This window comes from Somniosus microcephalus, chromosome 14 (genome assembly GCF_052327205.1).
Source record: "Somniosus microcephalus isolate GS21.2 chromosome 14, FLI_Smic_1.0, whole genome shotgun sequence".
NCBI classification, from domain to species: Eukaryota; Metazoa; Chordata; class Chondrichthyes; order Squaliformes; family Somniosidae; genus Somniosus; species Somniosus microcephalus.
In genome coordinates this window covers 47,354,462-47,374,320 of record NC_141000.1, presented here as the reverse complement: position 1 = coordinate 47,374,320, position 19,859 = coordinate 47,354,462, and the positions used below count along the sequence as shown (strand labels likewise).

Genomic DNA, 19,859 nt, shown 5'->3' with positions numbered 1-19,859 from the left:
AGCATAAAACTACTCCTGAACTGGCTAGGATAACTCAAGGGGGAAATGGAAAACCTCAGTGGTCCAGTAGAGAATGCGCTGCTGAGGGATATTTCTGAAGTAGGGTGGAGGGAGCTTTAGTCTGCAAGTAACTGTTCGATACTCTGCTTCATGCGGACATTGGATGCCTGAAATATTCCATTCCTTAGCACTAACATCAGTCACCTTGATGGTCACAAGAACAAGTCATCAATGGCTCAATTCTTTATATACTATACCTCAACTTAATCCCTCACATTGTTTAAACATGTGGCACTGGATATACTTTCTGTACATATCCTGGCAAATGCGTTCTCTGAAGCGTAACTTCTGGAGTTTACTACTTGTTATGGTATTGGACTGGTAAACCACAAGCTAAGAATTTAAATCCGATCACAGAATGTTGTGAAATTGAATTCAATAAATTTGGTAATTTGTGGGCTCGCACCAGAAGAAAATGACCGCAAAAGCTGCCGGGCTGCCATAAAAACCAAACCCCTTTTCCATTTTCCCTGCAAGGAAGGGAAGCTGACACCCACACTCAGGCTGGCCTGTATGTGACGCCAGTCCCACGTTACATGGTTGACTCTTAATGCCCTGTGAAGTGGCCCAGCAAACCACCAAGATGTCAAAACAACTGCTGCGGTAGAAAGCACACCACAATCTTCTCAAGGCTACCAGTGATGGACAACAAATGTGCCCATGCCAAAGTCACCCAAGAACAAATACATATTTTTTAATTGCATAAATAGAGTTACCAGAAAGAAGTGGAAAAGAGCCCCATTCCCTGCCCTGACATCTTTACAAAAATTCAAAAAAAGAAAAAAACAGTAGAATGTGAAAATCTACAGATGCAGAAACAAGTTCACTTGTTCTTTGGAATAATGTATAGAATTATAGTCTTGTTACATTTTTGACGTTGGTGCAGCAGTGCTCCTGCAGTTCCCAGGACACAGAACGTTCACTCGCATTCACATCCTCAACAGCAGAACAGAACTCAGACAATAACATGAAATTGCTGACCTGAGATCCGAGGTCATTATATTGTAGTTTCAGGGCCGTAAGCCTCTCATCCAGTTCTTTGGGATTCTCTGTTTGCTGTTTCTGCACAATCTGACGCCCAGTTTTAATCACCGTTTCCACATCAGACTTCACCTCACTCAGGCTCTTATATAATTTCTAAAGATTGAAAAAAATATATTGACAGGATTCATCTGCACACTCTCAATTGAATGTTCTATTACATAAATTCTAGTAAATATCAGCATGCTATAGCTCTAAGCAGGAACTGCAAAACCAAAAATGTTTTATTCTGTGGCTCAGTCTTAATCTTGGGGTGTGGGAGATTCAGGCACATTTTTTTTTTGCTCGAGTGTTAGCTATTACAGTATTTGACTCCAAGTTTTGGAAGCCTGTGTATATAGTGAGGGTGAAATTATATATAAGCACTTTACTTATTATATGTTTGAATCCCAAAGTTGCTCTTCACTCAGTCTTGCTGGAGGGCCGAGTTCTTACACTGGTATCATAGAAGTGTGAAAGGCTAGAAGTAGGCCGTTCACTCTGGAGTGGGGCCTCTGTTGGATTCCCTCCAATATCAACTCTACAGTGCGTTCAAAGGCCGCTGAACAGTCATTATCAGCCAACAAATTTCACATCAATGTAATTCTCTGACATAATTTATTCTAGCATTTGATTCAATACATTTTATGGTGAAATGTCACTCACTATTCAACTGTCAAAATGATTGGATTGAGTTGGCAGGTACATGAATGATAAAAATTAGACTGCGTCTGATCCAGGCAAATGTTTCACTTTTTTCAGGGTTCAAATACAAGGGGACCCCAACTAAAAATTAGGAGTACGAAGGGAAGTCATTCAGGACTGTTTTACAAAAAGGATAATAGTCCTGTGGAGAAAGTTACTCGGAAGGCATTTCAAGCAAATTGTATAATTGGCTTTAAGAGATGGTTTGGATACATTTCTGGAGAAAGGTTTAAATATGGTTGGTGAGATTCAGAAATATAAAAGGACTGGTTTGGCAATCCTAATAGTCTTTCCCTATTCTTAAAGATTCCTCCATTATCTGTTAAACTAGCTGTTAGTCAACACGTTTTGTTTGTGGCAGTAATTTGTCAAATCGATTATTCAGGCTCCTCCAGCATACACAAAAAAAATCAGGAATTTCAGCATTTGTCAATGATTGTTTAACCAACTCAAAACAAATTAACATAATATTGACTGTGGGTAAATGGACCATTTATTGATCAGCAGATTCAAATCTATTTGCAAATAAACTGTTATTGGCATTCAAAGGACTCCAATGTATAGGGCAAAATAAAGCTACCACACCTACCATACAGTGGTCAAGCTGGGACTGAACAAACTCAGGCTCCACACTACTCATCTCCAATATGTGCAGGTCTGCTTTCACCTCATCCAGGAGCCTTTTACACTCCAACAGGTGCTGCTCAAAGTTTGCTGGTTTCTGGAACAAGCGGAACTTGGTGGAAACTTCCTGCAGCTTCTTCTGTGAAACAAGACAAGGACAGGTTCAGAGGAAATACGCACACTAAAATAAAAATAAACATTAGTTGTGGAAATTTCCCACTGAGACCTCATAGTCGATATAGCTCCACTCCATCTGTTTGTGCCAGTTCCTCTCCTGTATAAAAATGGCAAAAGTTGTTATTTCTACCTGAGCATATGTGCATTATAACACTCACATCACACATCTACTTTTTAGCAAGCTAACAGAATGGTTAGAAAGTTTGCATGTCACTTACAAATAATGGCCCAGTAATTCCTCTCCCAACGCGTGAGTACGGACGGGGTACTCGCGCGTGTGCCCGGAGGAATTGCCGGTTTTCAGCATGCACAGCGCATGCGGGGAAAACCGGCATTTCCTCTCCTCTGACCCAAGGGGTTAAGAGGCTGAACGCGTGCGACTACACAGACAGCGCGTGCGACTTGGATTTCCTTTATTTTTTAGAGAGTTGCGCATGTGTAAAGGCCTCCGGTTTTTACGCATTGAAAAACCACACGTAAGTACTTAGTTTTACAGGTAAGTGGTCTATTAATACAATGTATACATTTTTTTCCCCACAGGTTTATTATTTTTAAAGAATTTACAGTAAGGTAAGTTTAGTTTTAGCCCCGATTTTTTATATAATAATTTTTTTCAAATTTTAAAATTATTGTTTAAAATAGTTTTTTTTACAGTTATTTATGGTTCATTTAAGTAGTGCAATGTTTTTTTAAAATTTTCTTTCAAGTTTAAGTAGTGTTTTGGGGCCAGGAGTTTTCATGAGTTTGACAGCTCTTACTATCAAACTCATGAATGAACTTTTGCAACCTCCCATTGGTTGCCCTGTGCTCACATGATCCCAGCCGGCTCATCGCACTAAGTATGCCGCTGGGTCACGCACGCACAGCGCAGCAGGACCTCAAGCGGGCCAGTGAGAGGAAATGCAATGCGGGCCAGGATTGAAATGTCAGTGCGCCGGGTAAGTGCACATCGGGGGCTTGCACGCGCGGCAAGCTCCCGATCCTAATTTCAGGGCCAATATATATAATTACACAGGGAAAGAGAAAGAAAGCAAGAGAGGCAGACAGAGAGAGAGGAAGATACTGAAGGTGGTACAGAGGTAAATATTACTATAGGTCAGTGTATGCCAGAGATACAGAACTAGTTATTAGTATAGATCTGTGTTTGTTTGTGAATCAGGACTGTTAGTAAACCTTTTATGTAAAGACAATCCATAACAGTTGGCTCCAAGTTTGCTGCAGTGCCTCAGTTGCTATTCCATATAATATGTGCTGTTGACACTTTTGGTGTTTGCCACAATCTAATGAAGTACCACCTAAAGTATCAAAGACAGAAGCACTGGGTGATGTTCAGCGTTATATAACAATTATAACAGAAAGCTAATTTTTCCTTCATCATAGGAGTATAGCATGGATTGAATAAATGAGGACTCTGGCATGATTCACAATCACATTTTAATGACCAATATTTGCCTCCATTTCTCAGGCACTTACCAACAACACAGGCAAATCTTACACAACCAAATGAAAGACTGGTTAAAAATAAAAACACTTAATATAATTTATTCAAATTTCAATTCACATTTTTAAATATTTCTGCTTCTTCAGATGAAACTGCAGCAAGAGCCCGAGCAAATCTAAGGAAAGTAGTTATTTATTTTATGTAAATTAGAAACGCACTGACAGATCTCCTCAGGGAGAGATTATAATATTACAGAGGGTCCGTAGGCAGCCAAGCCGAGTGGTCAGCCCATTTCAGTAAAAACCTCATCTGCCACAAGATAATGTGGAGACATGCAGGGCAGACAAGAAACGTGGTCTCTCCACAGATGAAATGGAATAGAATTCTGTAACTGATTTTAAATCGTACTTTTGCTAGACTTCCTGCAGCATAGCCACTCTTAAGATTTATCCGATATCAAAGTGTATGCCAAAGTTTAGAAAAAAAAAACTCCTACATAAATATCCCTTTATTGTTAATCTTGGTACCTTTAATCAGAATATTTACTAAACAAAAATATTTTATCAGCAGTAGGTACAGCTATTTAACTTGGCGGTGTCATGGTGATGACGGCTGTTACAGGGAAGTGAATACTAAATTTTCCCGTCTTAACATCTTATTATCACGCTGGCAATCAGCTGTTGAAGCACTAATGAAGCAGCAGAGATGGCTGATTGTCAGTGCAATATTACTGTATATGGAAATAAAGCCATGAAATTGCCTCCAATTGCTCTGTGGAAACAAATACACTGAGCAAAATACACAGACAGCATACAATCAGTACAGGGCGAATTATGATCTGACATGATATACAATCTGATCATTTTGAGCCTGAAATTACACCATGAATACTGGCATACAAATGCTTATTGCATTTGTGTACGACCCTTTGTCTGCTGTCTTACAGACTGCCTAAGAAGCTGTCTTAAGAGGTGTTAACCTGTTTAAAATAAACAAGGTAATGCCTCAGTTAAAATATCAAAGGGTCTCCATACTTCAATATTCACACAGTGTGAATTCAAGGCCTTTAACTTTTCCATTGCAACAAATGGGTGCAATTAAAATGGGACGATTTTCCTGTATTCGCAGCTGATCCAATCGACCCAGGTGCAGGAAAAGGAATATCTGCACGTGTTTATTTATGAAAGTATTTGATCTTCAGTTATTACTGCATCTCAAGTGCAGTCCAGTAGCACAGCTGTTAACTTTGACGTTCCTATATAAATTCTTATTCAAGAAGCAGCCTTGCCGTGTTTTCAGAAGCACTAATTTGACTTCACATTCCAATTAAAAACCTCCATCAGATGCCTGCATTTGGGACGTGACAAATAGCTGGCAACGCAACAAAACCTCTCTTCTTGTATTATATTGCACCACCGCTCAGACTGACAGTTACGATAGTAATGATATTGTTAAAATATAACTGACCAATTTTTAATATAAGCAATATACTTCATAAGACTTCTTACATATACTCATCTAGAAGTAATTTAAAATAGTATTGCACTTCAGCATTGATATTGAAAATGTGCCCACCATGTGAAAATCATTTGCTCTCTGCTTAAGATATCAACTAAAACTCTTCTGTGGCCAATTTAAAAAAAATATTATTAGCATACCAAATTATCCACTCGTCATATTCTAAATGACAGGCATTGGATGACAACTGATAAATACTAAAATCTCGCTCTGCATCTTTCCATTTCATGTCTGCCACTGAGATGTCCTGGACATTACTCATCTGTAAACCATGAAACCACGAGAGAACTGAACCAGAGAAACAGGTCTCTCACTCACTATGAATGATTTTCGATTTGGAGTGACAGGATGATGATGATCATAAAAAGCTCAAGACTTCATATTTTCCCACCATGTAATCAAAGTGCGTGTCAAGGAAGGCTAAGTATTTTGGATAAAAAAGAACACTAGCAATCCTTCAGAAATTATTTTTCCACACTTGTAGATCATCATGCTTGTATTCTTTAGGATTAATATATGGTATAAACAACAACTTGCATTTATATAGCTACTTTAATGCAGTAAAAACGTCCCAAGGCGCTTCACAGGAGCGTTATCAGACAAAGTTTGGCACCGAGCCACATATTAGGACAGGTGACCAAAAGCTTGGTCATAGAGGTACATTTTAAGGAGCGTCTTAAAGGAGGATGGAGAGGCGGAGAGGTTTAGGGAGGGGATTCCAGAGCTTAGGGCCCAGGCAGCTGAAGGCACGGCCGCCAATGGTGGAGAGATGAAAATCAGGGATGTGCAGGGTGCCAGAATTGGAGGAGCGCAGAGATCTCAGAGGGTTGTAGGGCTGGAGGAGGTTACTGAGATAGGGAGGGGTGAGACCATTGGGGGATTTAAACACAAGGATATGAATTTTAAAATCAAGGTGCTGCCAGACTGAGAGTCAATGTAGCTTCACAATCACAGGTGTGATGGGTGAACGGGACTTGGTACAAGTTAGGATACTAGCAGCAGAGTTTTTGATCAGCTCAAATTTACGGAGGGTGCAGGTGGGAGGCATGCCAAGTGAGCTTTGGAATATTCGAGTCTGGAGGTAACAAATAAAGTATGACATGAAACTGATAAAAATAATGGATTAGAGAGTGGTGTGGATAATTCTAGAATATGGTGCTGAAGCGGAGTGTTTGAAAATGAGCAGCATCTGGGACAATGATGCATTATGGGATCTTTTTGAGGCTTTCTTTCAGTATCACTAGTTGACCCAGATTAAAATAATGTAGAGATGTCCTGGTCAACCTTGAGTATCTCTACATTAAGGCTGAGGGAACCACTGAACAAAATTTGTGAGTTGGTATTCTCAACGTGTTGTGTCAATTAATGGAACATTCAAGTGTTAGGAGTTTTCACTGTACTGTTTGTTAAATTTCATGTTGGTTTCATTTTGGAGTACTTGCACCAATGTCGGTGAACGTTACACTGATAGTCACAGAGTTCAGAACAGTTGAAAAATCACCTGTGCTATGTCAATTTGAGAAAGAACTCTCCCAGCAGATTTGCTCTGACCAACAGCATCAGGACCCTGGATTCTTCTCTTCATTTCTTCCAAACTGATCTCGTGACTGGTCAACTCAGACTGGATTTTCTGTTTAAAAATCAAATGCATGAAGATAAGTGACAATTTTAATTCAAAATTTAAACTATATTCCATTTTTTTTTTTAAAGTGAATCGCGCTTCTTTGTCTCATGGTACTACAAAGCACTTTCAACAGAGGTTGCAAGCAGGCAGTCTGGTAGGTGGAGGTGATACTCTTGAGTTAATCACAAGGACTTGCCTGAAAGCATCTGTGGGTCTCTCCTTGTGTGTGAGGGAGCACCGATCTCTTCTCCTTTCCCCCACTACAAGCACATCACACACCACAAAGGAGATCCTAGGCACAATCCCATATCCTACCACTTCACGGTGCAGTCTGTCGGACCATCAATGTGATCCACCACCTGAACCAATTCAATTCTGCACAACCACGAAGCTCTAAGAATAAAAGCCTTTGGGGGAAAAATTGAGTCATGCCCCTTTTGGGGCGCCAACTTCGCCAGGGCACTACTTTTAGCGCCACGAAAAAATTTACGCCCCCCACGTCCGAAATTCATCGGTAGCACCCCAAAAGTGAAGCAAGGTGCTACTGGAAGCACCCCGCCTCCCTCTTGGGGCGCTGCAAGTGCATATCGCGCCGTGGTACTTCAGGCCTTCCTCCCTTTCTTAAAGGGAAGGGGCCTTACGCAACCCGGGGCCCAGCTGGGCCACCAGGGATCGGAGTGTGGGAAAAGAGCCCGGCACTCGAGAAGTGCTGGGCTCACAGAGCACAATCGGCACTCCACGGGGAGGCTGATCAGGAGGCCGGGGACGGCACTGGAGGCAGGTGCTGGCAGACCAGCAACAAAAATGGCCACCCGGCACCTTGCCTTTATTTAGCGCCGCCCCGGCCGCAGGTAGGCCCCCCTGACCCCATCAGATATAGCATCCGGCGATAAGTCAGGAGGCGCTACTGAAGATCGCGGCTGGGACGTGAGCGGGGCACTGCGCACGGCGATAATGTCATCGCCGGCAGCGCAGCACCACGGGGGCGCTAACGGGAAGCGCCAAGCAACCAAATTTTTAGGCCTTTAAATAATGTGCTCAAATTATAAAATATATTATTATGTCCCACACAGTTTCAAAAGCATATGAAAAAGGATAGAATCCAATTACAGGAAGAAAACAGGAAGAGATACAGAAAGTGTGTGTACAGTGAAAGAAAGAAAGATTTGCATTTCTATAGCACCTTTCACAAACACCGGACTTCCCAAAGCGCTTTACAGCCAATAAGGTACTTTTTTGAAGTGTAGTCACTGTTGTAATGTAGGAAATGTGGCAGCCAATTTGCGCACAGCAAACTCCCACCAACACCAATCTGATAATGACCAGATGATCTGTTTTAGTGATGTTGATTGTGGCCAAAAAACATGAAAGAAAGTAAGGAGAAGATTGCAGACTTTTCAAAATTTACTATCCATCAGAGTTAATTATAGGTTCAGTTTACACATAGATTGGAGTAACCAAAGGCATAGATGTTGTCATTTACCATAATAACTCCAGCAGCAGCACCACTGCATCAAGAAATTCCAAGATGCATCTAAAGATGTGATTTTCAATGGTGTGTCTAGAAGCAGTGGTGACCCACCAGCCCCCATACACTCAAGAATAAGAAAACTGCCACCTTTTCTGGCTTATATTTCACTCACTGGAAAAGTCAGAAAAAAGGTAACAACATTAAACAAGTACATTCTATTGTTCCAAAGATGTTCAATCTAACCCACAATAGGAAAGCTTCCACAGCAGTGAGAACCTCTGGCTAGTTAAATTCCCAGGCCTCTCTGCCATCAAGACTACGCTTCTCCACTAGACTAGGCCGGGACCCAGGAGTGAGGACGAGCCCAGCAGCGAAGTCAAGGCCCAGGAGTGGCGCAGCATGGACCAGCAGTGGGGTCAGGGCCCAGGGAAGGTGCGGCACGGGCCAACAGCGAGGTCGGGAGGACCACAATGCAACCTACGAAACCCAGGCAGAGAGGACCTGCGGGAAGGAAGGAGGACAGTAGCATTATATTTGAGTGTGTGTGCTAGGCCATTGTAGCAGAGCCTGGTCTCCAATCGTCTTGGATCCCCTGGACCAAGGCTCTGCTCTGTCAAGTCCGTGTGGTAGCTGGTGTGCAACGGCCACCCCACATTAAAAGAATTCACACACAGGCATCTTCCACACTTTAAAATGAAGTTCGGGACCTGGAACGTCAGGACCCTCATGGACAACCCCAACAGTGACAGACCGGAACGCCGTACTGCTATCGTTGCCCGGGAGCTCAGATGTTTCGACATTGACATCGCCGCCCTAAGTGAGACCCGGCGGGCAGGGGAAGGCCAGCTCAAAGAGGAAGGTGGTGGCTACACCTTCTTCTGGAAAGGCAAACCTGAAGAAGAATGCCGCCTCCATGGGGTCGGCTTCGCCGTAAAAAATGAACTGGTTGGGCGTCTCAGAGTCTCTCCTAGCGGTATAAACGAACGCCTCATGACTCTTCGGCTCACCCTAGCCCGGAACCGGTGCACTACAGTCGAGACCAAAGAGGAATTCTATTCCAGCCTCGAACAATCCTTCTCGCGAGTCCCAACGGGCGACAAGCTGATCCTCCTTGGCGACTTCAATGCCAGAGTTGGAAAGGACACAGACCTCTGGGGAGGTGTGATCAGCAGAGAGGGGGTAGGGAAAGCCAACTCCAACGGTACCCTCCTCCTGTCGAAATGCTTAGAACATGCCTCATCATAACCAACACCTTGTTCCGGCAGAGAGACAAGCACAAGGCTTCATGGCAACACCCTCGCTCCAAGCACTGGCATCTGCTGGACTACATCATCGTCCGAGCGAGGGACCGCAAGGACCTCCACATCACCCGCGCCATGACAGGAGCTGATGACTGCTGGACAGACCACCGCCTAATCCGCTCTGTCATCGCCATCAAATTAGCCCCAAAACAGCGGCGGCAACAGAAACAATGCCGCAGGAAAATTAACGCTGGAGCACACAAAGACCCCGCTAAGAAAGCCCTATTCAGCCTGTGCCTCACAAACAACCTGACGACTCCCAGTGATGCAGAGGCACAGAGTGCCCACAGCGCCTGGTCTGCACTCAAGGCCTCCATAATCAGCACCTGTGAAGAGACGCTCGGTCACTCGACCAGGAAACACTAAGACTAGTTCGACGAGAGCGACCAAGAGATCCAGGAGCTAATAAGCTGCAAGCGCAAGGCATTCCTGATCTGGAAACAGCAACAGAACTCGAGAGCAAGAAAGCAGCTCTACAGAAGCCTGAAGGCCGAGGTCCAACAAAAAACTTGTGATCTAAAGAAAAGATGGTGGGTGGAGAAAGCGCAGGAGATCCAGCAGCTGGCCGACAACCACGATGTGCGTGGATTCTTTAGCGCAGTCAAGACCATCTACGGCCCAAGCACCCAAGGCCCTACCCCACTGCGGGACAAGAACGGAGAGGTACTCATCAAGGACAGAGAGGCAGTCAGTGCCCACTGGAAGGAGCACTTCTAAGATCTCCTTAACCGCGACTCTGTCTTCGACGCGAGTGTCCTCAACTCCATCCCACAGCATGATACCCGCCGCCATCTCAGCACAACCCCAGCCCGGCATGAGGTTGAAAAGGCCATCCGACAACTGAAGAACAACCAGGCCTCAGGAGCAGATGGAATCCCCGCCGAGGCACTAAAGCATGGCGGAGAAGCACTACTGGCGCGAATTCATGAACTAATTTCTCTTATCTGGAAGGAGGAGAGCATGCCAGGGGATCTCAGACGCCGTAATTGTGACCATCTTCAAGAAAGGTGACAAGTCCGATTGCGATAATTACAGAGGAGTTTCCCTGCTGTCTGCCACAGGGAAAGCCATCGCAAGAATCCTCCTCAACTGCCTTCTCCCAGTGGCCGAAGAGCTCCTCCCAGAGTCGCAATGCGGATTCTGCCCACTAAGGGGCACAATGGACATGATCTTCACCACACGTCAATTACAAGAGAAATGCAGGGAACAGCACCAACCGCTGTACATGGCCTTCTTTGATCTCACAAAGGCCTTCGACACTGTCAACCATGAGGGATTATGGAGTGTCCTCCTCAAATTCGGCTGCCCTCAAAAGTTTGTCACCATCCTCTGCCTGCTTCAAGATGACATGCAAGCCGTGATCCTGACCAACGGTTCCACCACAGACCCAATTCACGTACGAACCGGGGTCAAGCAAGGCTGTGTCATCGCAGCAACGCTCTTCTCGATCTTCCTTGCTGCAATGCTCCATCTCACCCTCAGTAAGCTCCCAACTGCATTGGAGCTAATTTACAGAACAAACGGGAAACTGTTCAACCTCCGTCACCTCCAGTCCAGATCCAAGGTCATCCCATCCTCTGTCGTCGAATTACAGTTTGCAGACGACGCTTGCGTCTGCGCTCACTCGGAGGTCGAACTCCAAACCATCGTCAACACCTTCACCGAAGCGTACGAGAGCATGGGCCTTACACTAAATATCCGTAAGACAAAGGTCCTCTACCAACCTGCCCCCGCCACACAGTACTGCCCCCCGATTATCAAAATCCATGACAAGGCCTTGAACAACGTGGACCACTTTCCATACCTCAGGAGCCTACTGTCAACAAGGGCAGACATCAACGACGAAGTCCAACACCGCCTTCAGTGTGCCAGTGCAGCCTTCGGTCGCCTGAGGAAGAGAGTGTTTGAAGAGCAGGACCTCAAACCCGGCACTAAGCTCATGGTCTACAGAGCAGCAGCGATACCCGCCCTGCTGTATGTTTCAGAGACATGGGCCATGTACAGCAGGCACCTCAAAGCACTGGAGCGGTACCACCAACGCTGCCTCCGCAAGATCCTGCAAATCCATTGGCAGGATAGGCACACCAACGTCAGTGTTCTTGCTCAGGCCAACATCCCCAGCATCGAAGCTTTGACCACGCTCAATCAGCTCCGATGGACGAGTCACATTGTCCGCATGCCCAATACGAGACTCCCAAAACAATCGTTCGACTCGGAGCTCCGGCACTGCAAGAGAGCCCCAGGTGGGCAGAGGAAACGCTTCAAGGACACCCTCAAAGCCTCCTTGAAAAAGTGTAACATCCCCACCGACACCTGGGAATCCCTGGCCCAAGACCGCACAAAGTGGAGGAGAAGCATCCGGGAAGGCGCCGAACACCTCGAGTCTCTTCGCCGGGAGCAAGCGGAAGCCAAGCACAGGCAGCGCAAGGAGCGCACGTCAACCCAAGCACCCCACCCACCCACCCCTTCAACCACCGTCTGCCCCACCTGTGACAGAGACTGCAGGTCCCGCATTGGACTCATCAGTCACCTGCGAACTCATTTTTAATGTGGAAGCAAGTCATCCTCGGCTCCGAGGGACTACCGAAGAAGAGTTAACAGAATCCCTCTTGAAATTGTGTTGCATCAAAAATTTATCTAAAATTCAAGGCATTTGCATTTTTCTGCAGTTCTTAAAGAGTAAAAAAATAGAAAAAGACTTACATTTATATATCACCTTTTATGACCTCAGGACGTCACAAAGTGCTGTACAACCAATTAAGCACTTTTGAACTGTAGGTAAACTGTCTTAATGTAGGAAACGCGGCACACAGCAATGTTGCACAAACAGCAATGTGATAATGATTAGATAATCGGTTTTACTGATGTTGGCTGAGGAATAAATATTGGCCAGTACACTGGGGGGAACTCCGCTGCTCTTCTTTGACATCGTGTCATGGGATCTTTTACGTTGTCCTGAGGGGGCAGATGGGGCCTCGGGGAAAACAATTTTAGGAACTGTTTAGCAACTCCTTTAAGAGACAGAACTCTTTAGATTTTACCAACATTGGTGTCATAATACAGCAGTTTACTTTCAACAATTACAATTCCTAATCATTAAAATGAATGTTGTCTTTAAACAAATACTTTTATGATGAAGGGTAAACTGGAAGTGGCCTAACCTGCTTTTATCTCTCATCTAAGTGTTTCACATGTTTCCTGCCCATTTAATAGCATTCTATCACTGGACGTATTTCATAGCTTACAGTAGGAATAATGGAAAAGAGAGGCCAGTATGTCCGAATATCAGCTCTAATGACTGAAACAACAATGTACTTTAGTCCCAACAGTGTAACATTTTTGGAATTTGCATTGTTGTATTTGAATGATATTGCCATCTTCGTGTATAATAACTGACAGTTCATGTTGAGGGACTTGAAACCTCGAACTACCTCTTCTTGACCCAATGCTCACTGACATAATTCTCTCTCCTCAGATTCTGTTCCACTGCCTTAAGAATTGCCAGATGTAAGAAGTCTCACAACACCAGGTTATAGTCCAACAGTTTTATTTGAAATCACAAGCTTTCGGAGCACTGCTCCTTCGTCAGGTGAAGTGGAGAGATGCATAAAGACACAGCTTATATTTTTTTAATTTTTATTCATTGATGGGATGTGGGCATCGCTGACTAGGCCTGCATTTAGTGCCCATCCCTAATTGCCCTTGAGAAGATGGTGGTGAGCTGCCTTCTTGAACCGCTGCAGTCCATATGGTGTAGGTACACCCACAATGCTGTTAGGAAGGGAGTTCCAGGATTTTGGCTCAGCGACAGTGAAGGAACGGCGATACAGGTCCAAGTCAGGATGGTGTGTGGCTTGGAGGGGAACTTGTAGGTGGTGATGTTCCCATGTGTCTGCTGCCCTTGTCCTTCTAAGTGGTAGAGGTTGCGGGTTTGGAAGGTGCTGTTGAAGGAGCTTTGGCGAGTTGCTGCAGTGCATCTTGTGGTGGAGGGAGTGAATGTTGAAGGTGGTGGATGGAGTGCCAATCAAGCGGGCTGCTTTATCCTGAATGGTGTCGAGCTTCTTGAGTGTTGTTGGAGCTGCACTCATCCAGGCAAGTGGAAAGGCTTTGGGGAGTCAGGAGGTGAGACACTCGCCGCAGAATTCCCAGCCTCTGGCCTGCTCTTGTAGCCACAGTATTTATATGGCTGGTCCAGTTCCGTTTCTGATCAATGGTAACCCCCAGGATGTTGATAGTGGGGGATTCAGCGATGGTAATGCCATTGAATGTCAAGGGGAGATGGTTAGAGTCTCACTTGTTGGAGATGGTCATTGCCTGGCACTTGTGTGGTGCGAATGTTACTTGCCACTTGTCAGCCCAAGTCTGAATGTTGTCCAGGTCTTGCTGCATATGGACACGGATTATATAGTCAGAGAATAATGCCAGATGATTACAGGTAATCTTTCTAACTGCCATTTATCACACCTCGGCAGAGAGATAATCACAGCAATCAAAGGTGTGAATGGTGTCCAAACAGGTTAGTCAGGAAAACATTACATCAAAGAACAATGAGGTGGGGTCACAAGGGGTCAAATGTTGCAGATGCTGGGGTCTGTATGAAAAACAAAAAAGACAAAAAAACATTTTTTTTTTGCTGGAAATCACAGCAGGTCCGGCCGCATCTGTGTAGATAGAACAAGCCAACGATGACTCGAGTCTGGTGGGGTTACATGTAGCGTGACATGAACCCAAGATCCCGGTTGAGGCCGTCCTCATGAGTGCGGAACTTGGCTATCAGAAGGCCGCCTTGGAGAATGCTTACCCGAAGATCGGAGGCTGAATGTCCTTGACTGCTAAAGTGTTCCCCGACTGGGAGGGAACACTCCTGCCTGGCAATTGTTGCGCGGTGTCCGTTCATCCATTGTCGCAGTGTCTGCATGGTCTCGCCGATGTACCATGCTCCGGGGCATCCTTTCCTGCAACGTACGAGGTAGGCAACGTTGGCCGAGTCACATGAGTATGTACCATGTACCTGGTGGGTGGTGTCCTCACGTGTGATGATGGTATCTGTGTTGATGATCTGGCATGTCTTGCAGAGGTTGCCATGGCAGGGTTGTGTGGTGTTGTGGTCGCTGTTCTCCTGAAAGCTGGGTAATTTGCTGCGAACGATGGTCTGTTTGAGGTTAGGCGGCTGTTTGAAGGCGAGTAGTGGAGGCGTGGGGATGGCCTTAGCGAGGTGTTCGTCGTCATCGATGACATGTTGAAGGCTGCGAAGAACATGGCGTAGTTTCTCCGCTCCGGGGAAGTACTGGACGACGAAGGGTACTCTGTTGGTTGTGTCCCGTGTTTGTCTTCTGAGGAGGTCTATGCGATTTTTTGCTGTGGCCCGTCGGAACTGTCGATCGACGAGTCGAGCGTCATATCCCGCTCTTACGAGGGCGTCTTTCAGCGTCTGTAGGTGTCCATCGCGTTCCTCCTCGTCTGAGCAGATCCTGTGTATTCGCAGGGCTTGTCCATAGGGGATGGCTTCTTTCCAGAGAGGTTCTCACACAGGGTTCCATTGCCTGATACGATAGGACATCTGGGTGTGTTGGCTTTGTGTATCTTTGGGAGGCAGTAGAAGTCTCCCACGCAAGGAGTACGTGGGATGAGAGCGCGTAGGATGCTTTGAAGATCTGGATCGAAGGTCTTGATCAGTCTGTTGAGCTGGCGGGTGTGTTCTTTGGTTGGATCTGCGGGTAACTGTCTGTAGTATTCCTGGTTGTCCAGTTGTCGGTATGCTTCTTTGCAATAGTCCGTTCTGTTCTGTATGACGATGGCTCCTCCTTTGTCTGCTGGTTTGATGACAATGTTGCGGTTGGTCTTGAGAGCGTGGATGGTGTTGCATTGTGCTCGGGTAACATTCTGGACTGTCTTGTGAGTGCGGCTCATGAATAGCCAGTATCACCTGCCTTCCTTAAAATGCTCACCCTTGATCCCTATTTCCTCTCCAACAGCCATAATATTTCCAATCTCCTTTTAATTCCCAAGTCCCTGAAGCATGTTTCATCCATGCCTTTGTTACCTCTAAACTTGACTATTCCAATCGTCTCCTGGCCAGCCTCCCATCTTCCACAATCTGTAAACTTGAGCTCATCCAAAACTCTGCTGTCCGTATCCTAACTTGCACCAAGTCCCATTCACCCATCACCCCTGTGCTCACTGACCTACCTTGGCTCCCGGTCTGGCAACGCCTCAATTTTAAAATTCTCATTCTTGTTTACAAGTCCCTCCATGGTCTCGTCCCTCCCTTCCCTATCCCTGTAACCTCCACCAGCCCTACAACCCTCTGAGATCCCTGCACTCCTCCAATTCTGGCCTCTTGCACATCCCCATATTTTGATCGCTCCACCACTGGTGGCTATGCTTTCAGCTGCCAAGGCCCCAAGCTCTGGAATTCCCTCCTTAAACATCTCCACCTCTCTCGTCTCCTTTAAGATGCTCCTTAAAACCTACCTCCTTGACCAAGCTTTTAGTCACCTGTCCTAATATCTCCTTATGTGGCTTGGTGTCAAATTTTGTTTGCTAACGCTCCTGTGAAGCACCTTGGGATATTTTACTATGTTGAAGGTGCTATATAAATGCACGTTGTTGTTGTATCACCACCCAGATCTGAGCCTGCATCTCCCATCACAATCTGTTCAAATCCTTTTGACCCAGTTACTACTTTGTCCACAGCACCAAAGCTGACCTAGCCAATGTCACCAAAGGCATCCTTTGTAACTGATATCTCTCCTGGCGCTCTTCGACTTCTCTGAATAGGTTGAATGGTTGACCACTCTATCTTCCCCCATGATCTTCCCTGTGTGATTCACCTCCATGTCACTACCCTGATTTAGTTCCACTCCTACCTGTCACACTATCTTCTGAACTGGTTTCTCATCCCCATTCTGTATGGTTGCCCAGTACCTGAAAGTTCCAGTCTTGGCCTCTCTTAGTGCCCATTGGCATGTTTCCCCTCAGTGATATCACCATCGGCATGTAGATAACATCCAGCTCTACCTCTCCAACACCACCCTCTACTTCAGGGTCACAACTGTGCTGTTCAACTGATTGGATGATATGAAATTATGGATATGCCATAACTTAATCCAACTCAACATTGGCAAAAGCAAAGATATTCTGTGTGGCTCCCATGCAAATTTCCCCCCTCCCCCCGCACATCCCACCTCCAGCCCCTGCCCAGCTGCTTCCTCAGGCTGCACTTGACAGTGTTCTGTTTTAAGCTGAACTGATGTAATCTCAAAACCATATTTCCTATGAATCAATAAGAGCATCGAAGTAACATTGCTTGACTTCACCCTTACTTATTCCTGCTGAAACCCGACTCCACAATTTTGTCACCTACAGGCTCGACTTCTCCAACATTTACATCACTGGCCTCCCAAGCTCCACCCGACATAAACTCCAACTAATCCAAAATGCTGCCAGATCCTATAATGTACTAAATTCCACTCGTCTATTACCCCAGTCCTCGCCAACTCATAGAATCATAGAAAGTTACAGCACGGAAGGAGGTCATTTTGGCCCATCGTGTCCGCGCCAGCCAACAAAGAGTTATCCAGCCGAACCCCACTTCCCAGCTCTTGGTCCGTAGCCCTGCAGGTTAGAGCATCCCAAGTGCACATCCAAGTACTTTTTAAATGTGGTTAGGGTTCCTGCCTCTACCACCCTTTCAGGCAGTGAGTTCCAGACCCCCACAACCCTCTGGGTGAAGACATTTCCCCTCAAATCCCCTCTAAACCTTCCCCCAATTACTTTAAATCTGTGCCCCCTGGTTTTTGACCCCTCTGCTAAGGGAAATAGGTCCTTTCTATCCACTTTATCTATGCCCCTCATAATTTTATACACCTCACTAAGGTCTCCTCTCAGCCTCCTCTGTTCCAAGGAAAACAGACCCAGTCTATCCAGTCTTTCCTCATAGCTGAGATTCTCTACTCTCAGCAACATCCTTGTAAATCTCCTCTGTACCCTCTCTAGTGCAATCACATCTTTCCTGTAATGTGGTGGCCATAGAAACATAGAAGATAGGAGGAGTAGGCCATTCGGCCCTTCGAGCCTGCTCCGCCATTCGATGAGATCATCGCTGATCATCCAAATTCAGTACCCTGTCCCTGCCTTCTCCCCATATCCCTTTAGCCTTAAGAAATATATCCAACTCTTTCTTGAATATACTTAATGAACTGGCCTCCACCGCCCTCTGTGGCAGAGAATTCCACAGGTTCACCACTCTCTGGGTGAAGAAATTCCTCCTCATTTCAGTCCTAAATGGCTTACCCCTTATCCTTAGACTATGACCCCTGGTTCTGGACTTCCCGGCCATCAGAAACATCCTTCCTGCATCTAGTCTGTCCAGGCCTGACACAATTTTATAGGTTTCGATGAGATCCCCTCTCAATCTTCTAAACTCCAGTGAGTATAAGCCCAATCGACACAATCTCTCCTCATACGTCATTCCTGCCATCCCAGGTATCAGCCTGGTGAATCTTCGTTGCACTCCTTCCATAGCAAGAACGTCCTTCCTCAGGTAAGGCGACCAAAACTGCACACAATACTCAAGGTGTGGTCTCACCAAGGCCCTGTATAACTGCAGCAAGACATCCTTGTTCTTGTACTCGAACCCTCTTGCTACGAAGGCCAACATACCATTTGCCTTCTTAACCGCCTGCTGCACCTGCATGCTTACCTTCAGCGACTGGTGCACAAGAACACCCAGGTCTCTTTGCACTTCCCCTTCTCCCAATCTATTGCCATTCAAATAATAATCTGCCTTCTTGTTTTTGCCACCAAAGTGGATAACCTCACATTTATCCACATTATAGTGCATTTGCCATGTTTCTGCCCAATCACCCAACCTGTCCAAATCGTACTGGAGTTTCACAACATCCTCCTCACAGCATACCCTCCCACCCAGCTTTGTGTCGTCTGCAAATTTGGAGATATTACATCCAATTCCCTCGTCCAGATCATAAATATATATTGTGAACAGCTGGGGTCCTAGGACCGATCCTTGCGGTACCCCACTAGTCACTGCCTGCCACTCGGAAAACGACCCGTTTATTCCAACTCTTTGCTTTCTGTCCGCCAACCAGTTCTCTATCCAAGTCAATACCTTGCCCCCAATCCCATGTGCCTTAATTTTGCAAGCTAATCTCTTATGCGGGACCTTATCGAAAGCCTTCTTAAAGTCCAAATACACCACATCCACTGGTTCTCCCTTATCTATTTTACCAGTTACATCCTCAAAAAATTCCAGCAGATTAGTCAAGCACGATTTACCTTTTGTAAATCCATGCTGACTTTGTCCGATCCAGTCACTGCTTTCCAAGTGCTCTGCTATTACATCTTTTATAATGGACTCTAGCATTTTCCCCACTACCGATGTCAAGCTTACCGGTCTATAATTCCCCACCTTTTCTCTACCACCTTTTTTGAATAGTGGGGTAACATTAGCTACCCGCCAATCCATGGGTACCATTCCAGAGTCTATCGAGTTCTGGAAGATGACCAGCAATGCATCTACTATTTCTAGGGCCACTTTTTTAAGTACCCTAGGATGTAGATTATCAGGCCCTGGGGATTTATCGGCCTTCAGTCCCATCAATTTTCCTAACACCATTTCCCTACAAATACTGATTTCTTTCAGTTCCACCCTTTCATCAGACCCTATGTTCCCCGGCATCTCTGGGAGGTTATTTGTGTCCTCCTTTGTGAAGACAGAACCAAAATATGTATTTAGTTGGTCTGCCATTTCTTTGTTCCCCAGTATAAATTCCCCCGATTCTGACTGCAAGGGGCCTATGCTTGACTTCACCAATCTTTTTCTCTTCACATATCTACAAAAGCTTTTGCAGTCAGTTTTTATGTTCCCTGCAAGCTTACTCTCATATTCTTTTTTCC

The 19,859-nt window shown here is 45.6% G+C and overlaps 1 protein-coding gene across 8 annotated transcripts in view; it reads right to left on the bottom strand.

Moving 5' to 3' along the window:
* dmd (dystrophin) overlaps positions 1 to 19,859 on the bottom strand; it is a 2,562,635-nt gene that overhangs the window by 1,389,571 nt on the left and 1,153,205 nt on the right. For 5 of the 8 annotated variants that reach the window (XM_086007362.1, XM_086007363.1, XM_086007365.1 and 2 more), the window contains 3 exons: positions 7,047 to 7,175; positions 2,375 to 2,548; positions 1,042 to 1,197 (listed from right to left, as the gene is read on the bottom strand). In XM_086007362.1, coding sequence (XP_085863488.1) covers positions 1,042 to 1,197; positions 2,375 to 2,548; positions 7,047 to 7,175 — 459 coding nt within the window. Of the gene's footprint in view, positions 1 to 1,041; positions 1,198 to 2,374; positions 2,549 to 2,635; positions 2,684 to 7,046; positions 7,176 to 19,859 lie in introns of all 8 variants that reach the window. The other 3 variants (XM_086007360.1, XM_086007361.1, XM_086007364.1) reach the window with 2 other exon arrangements.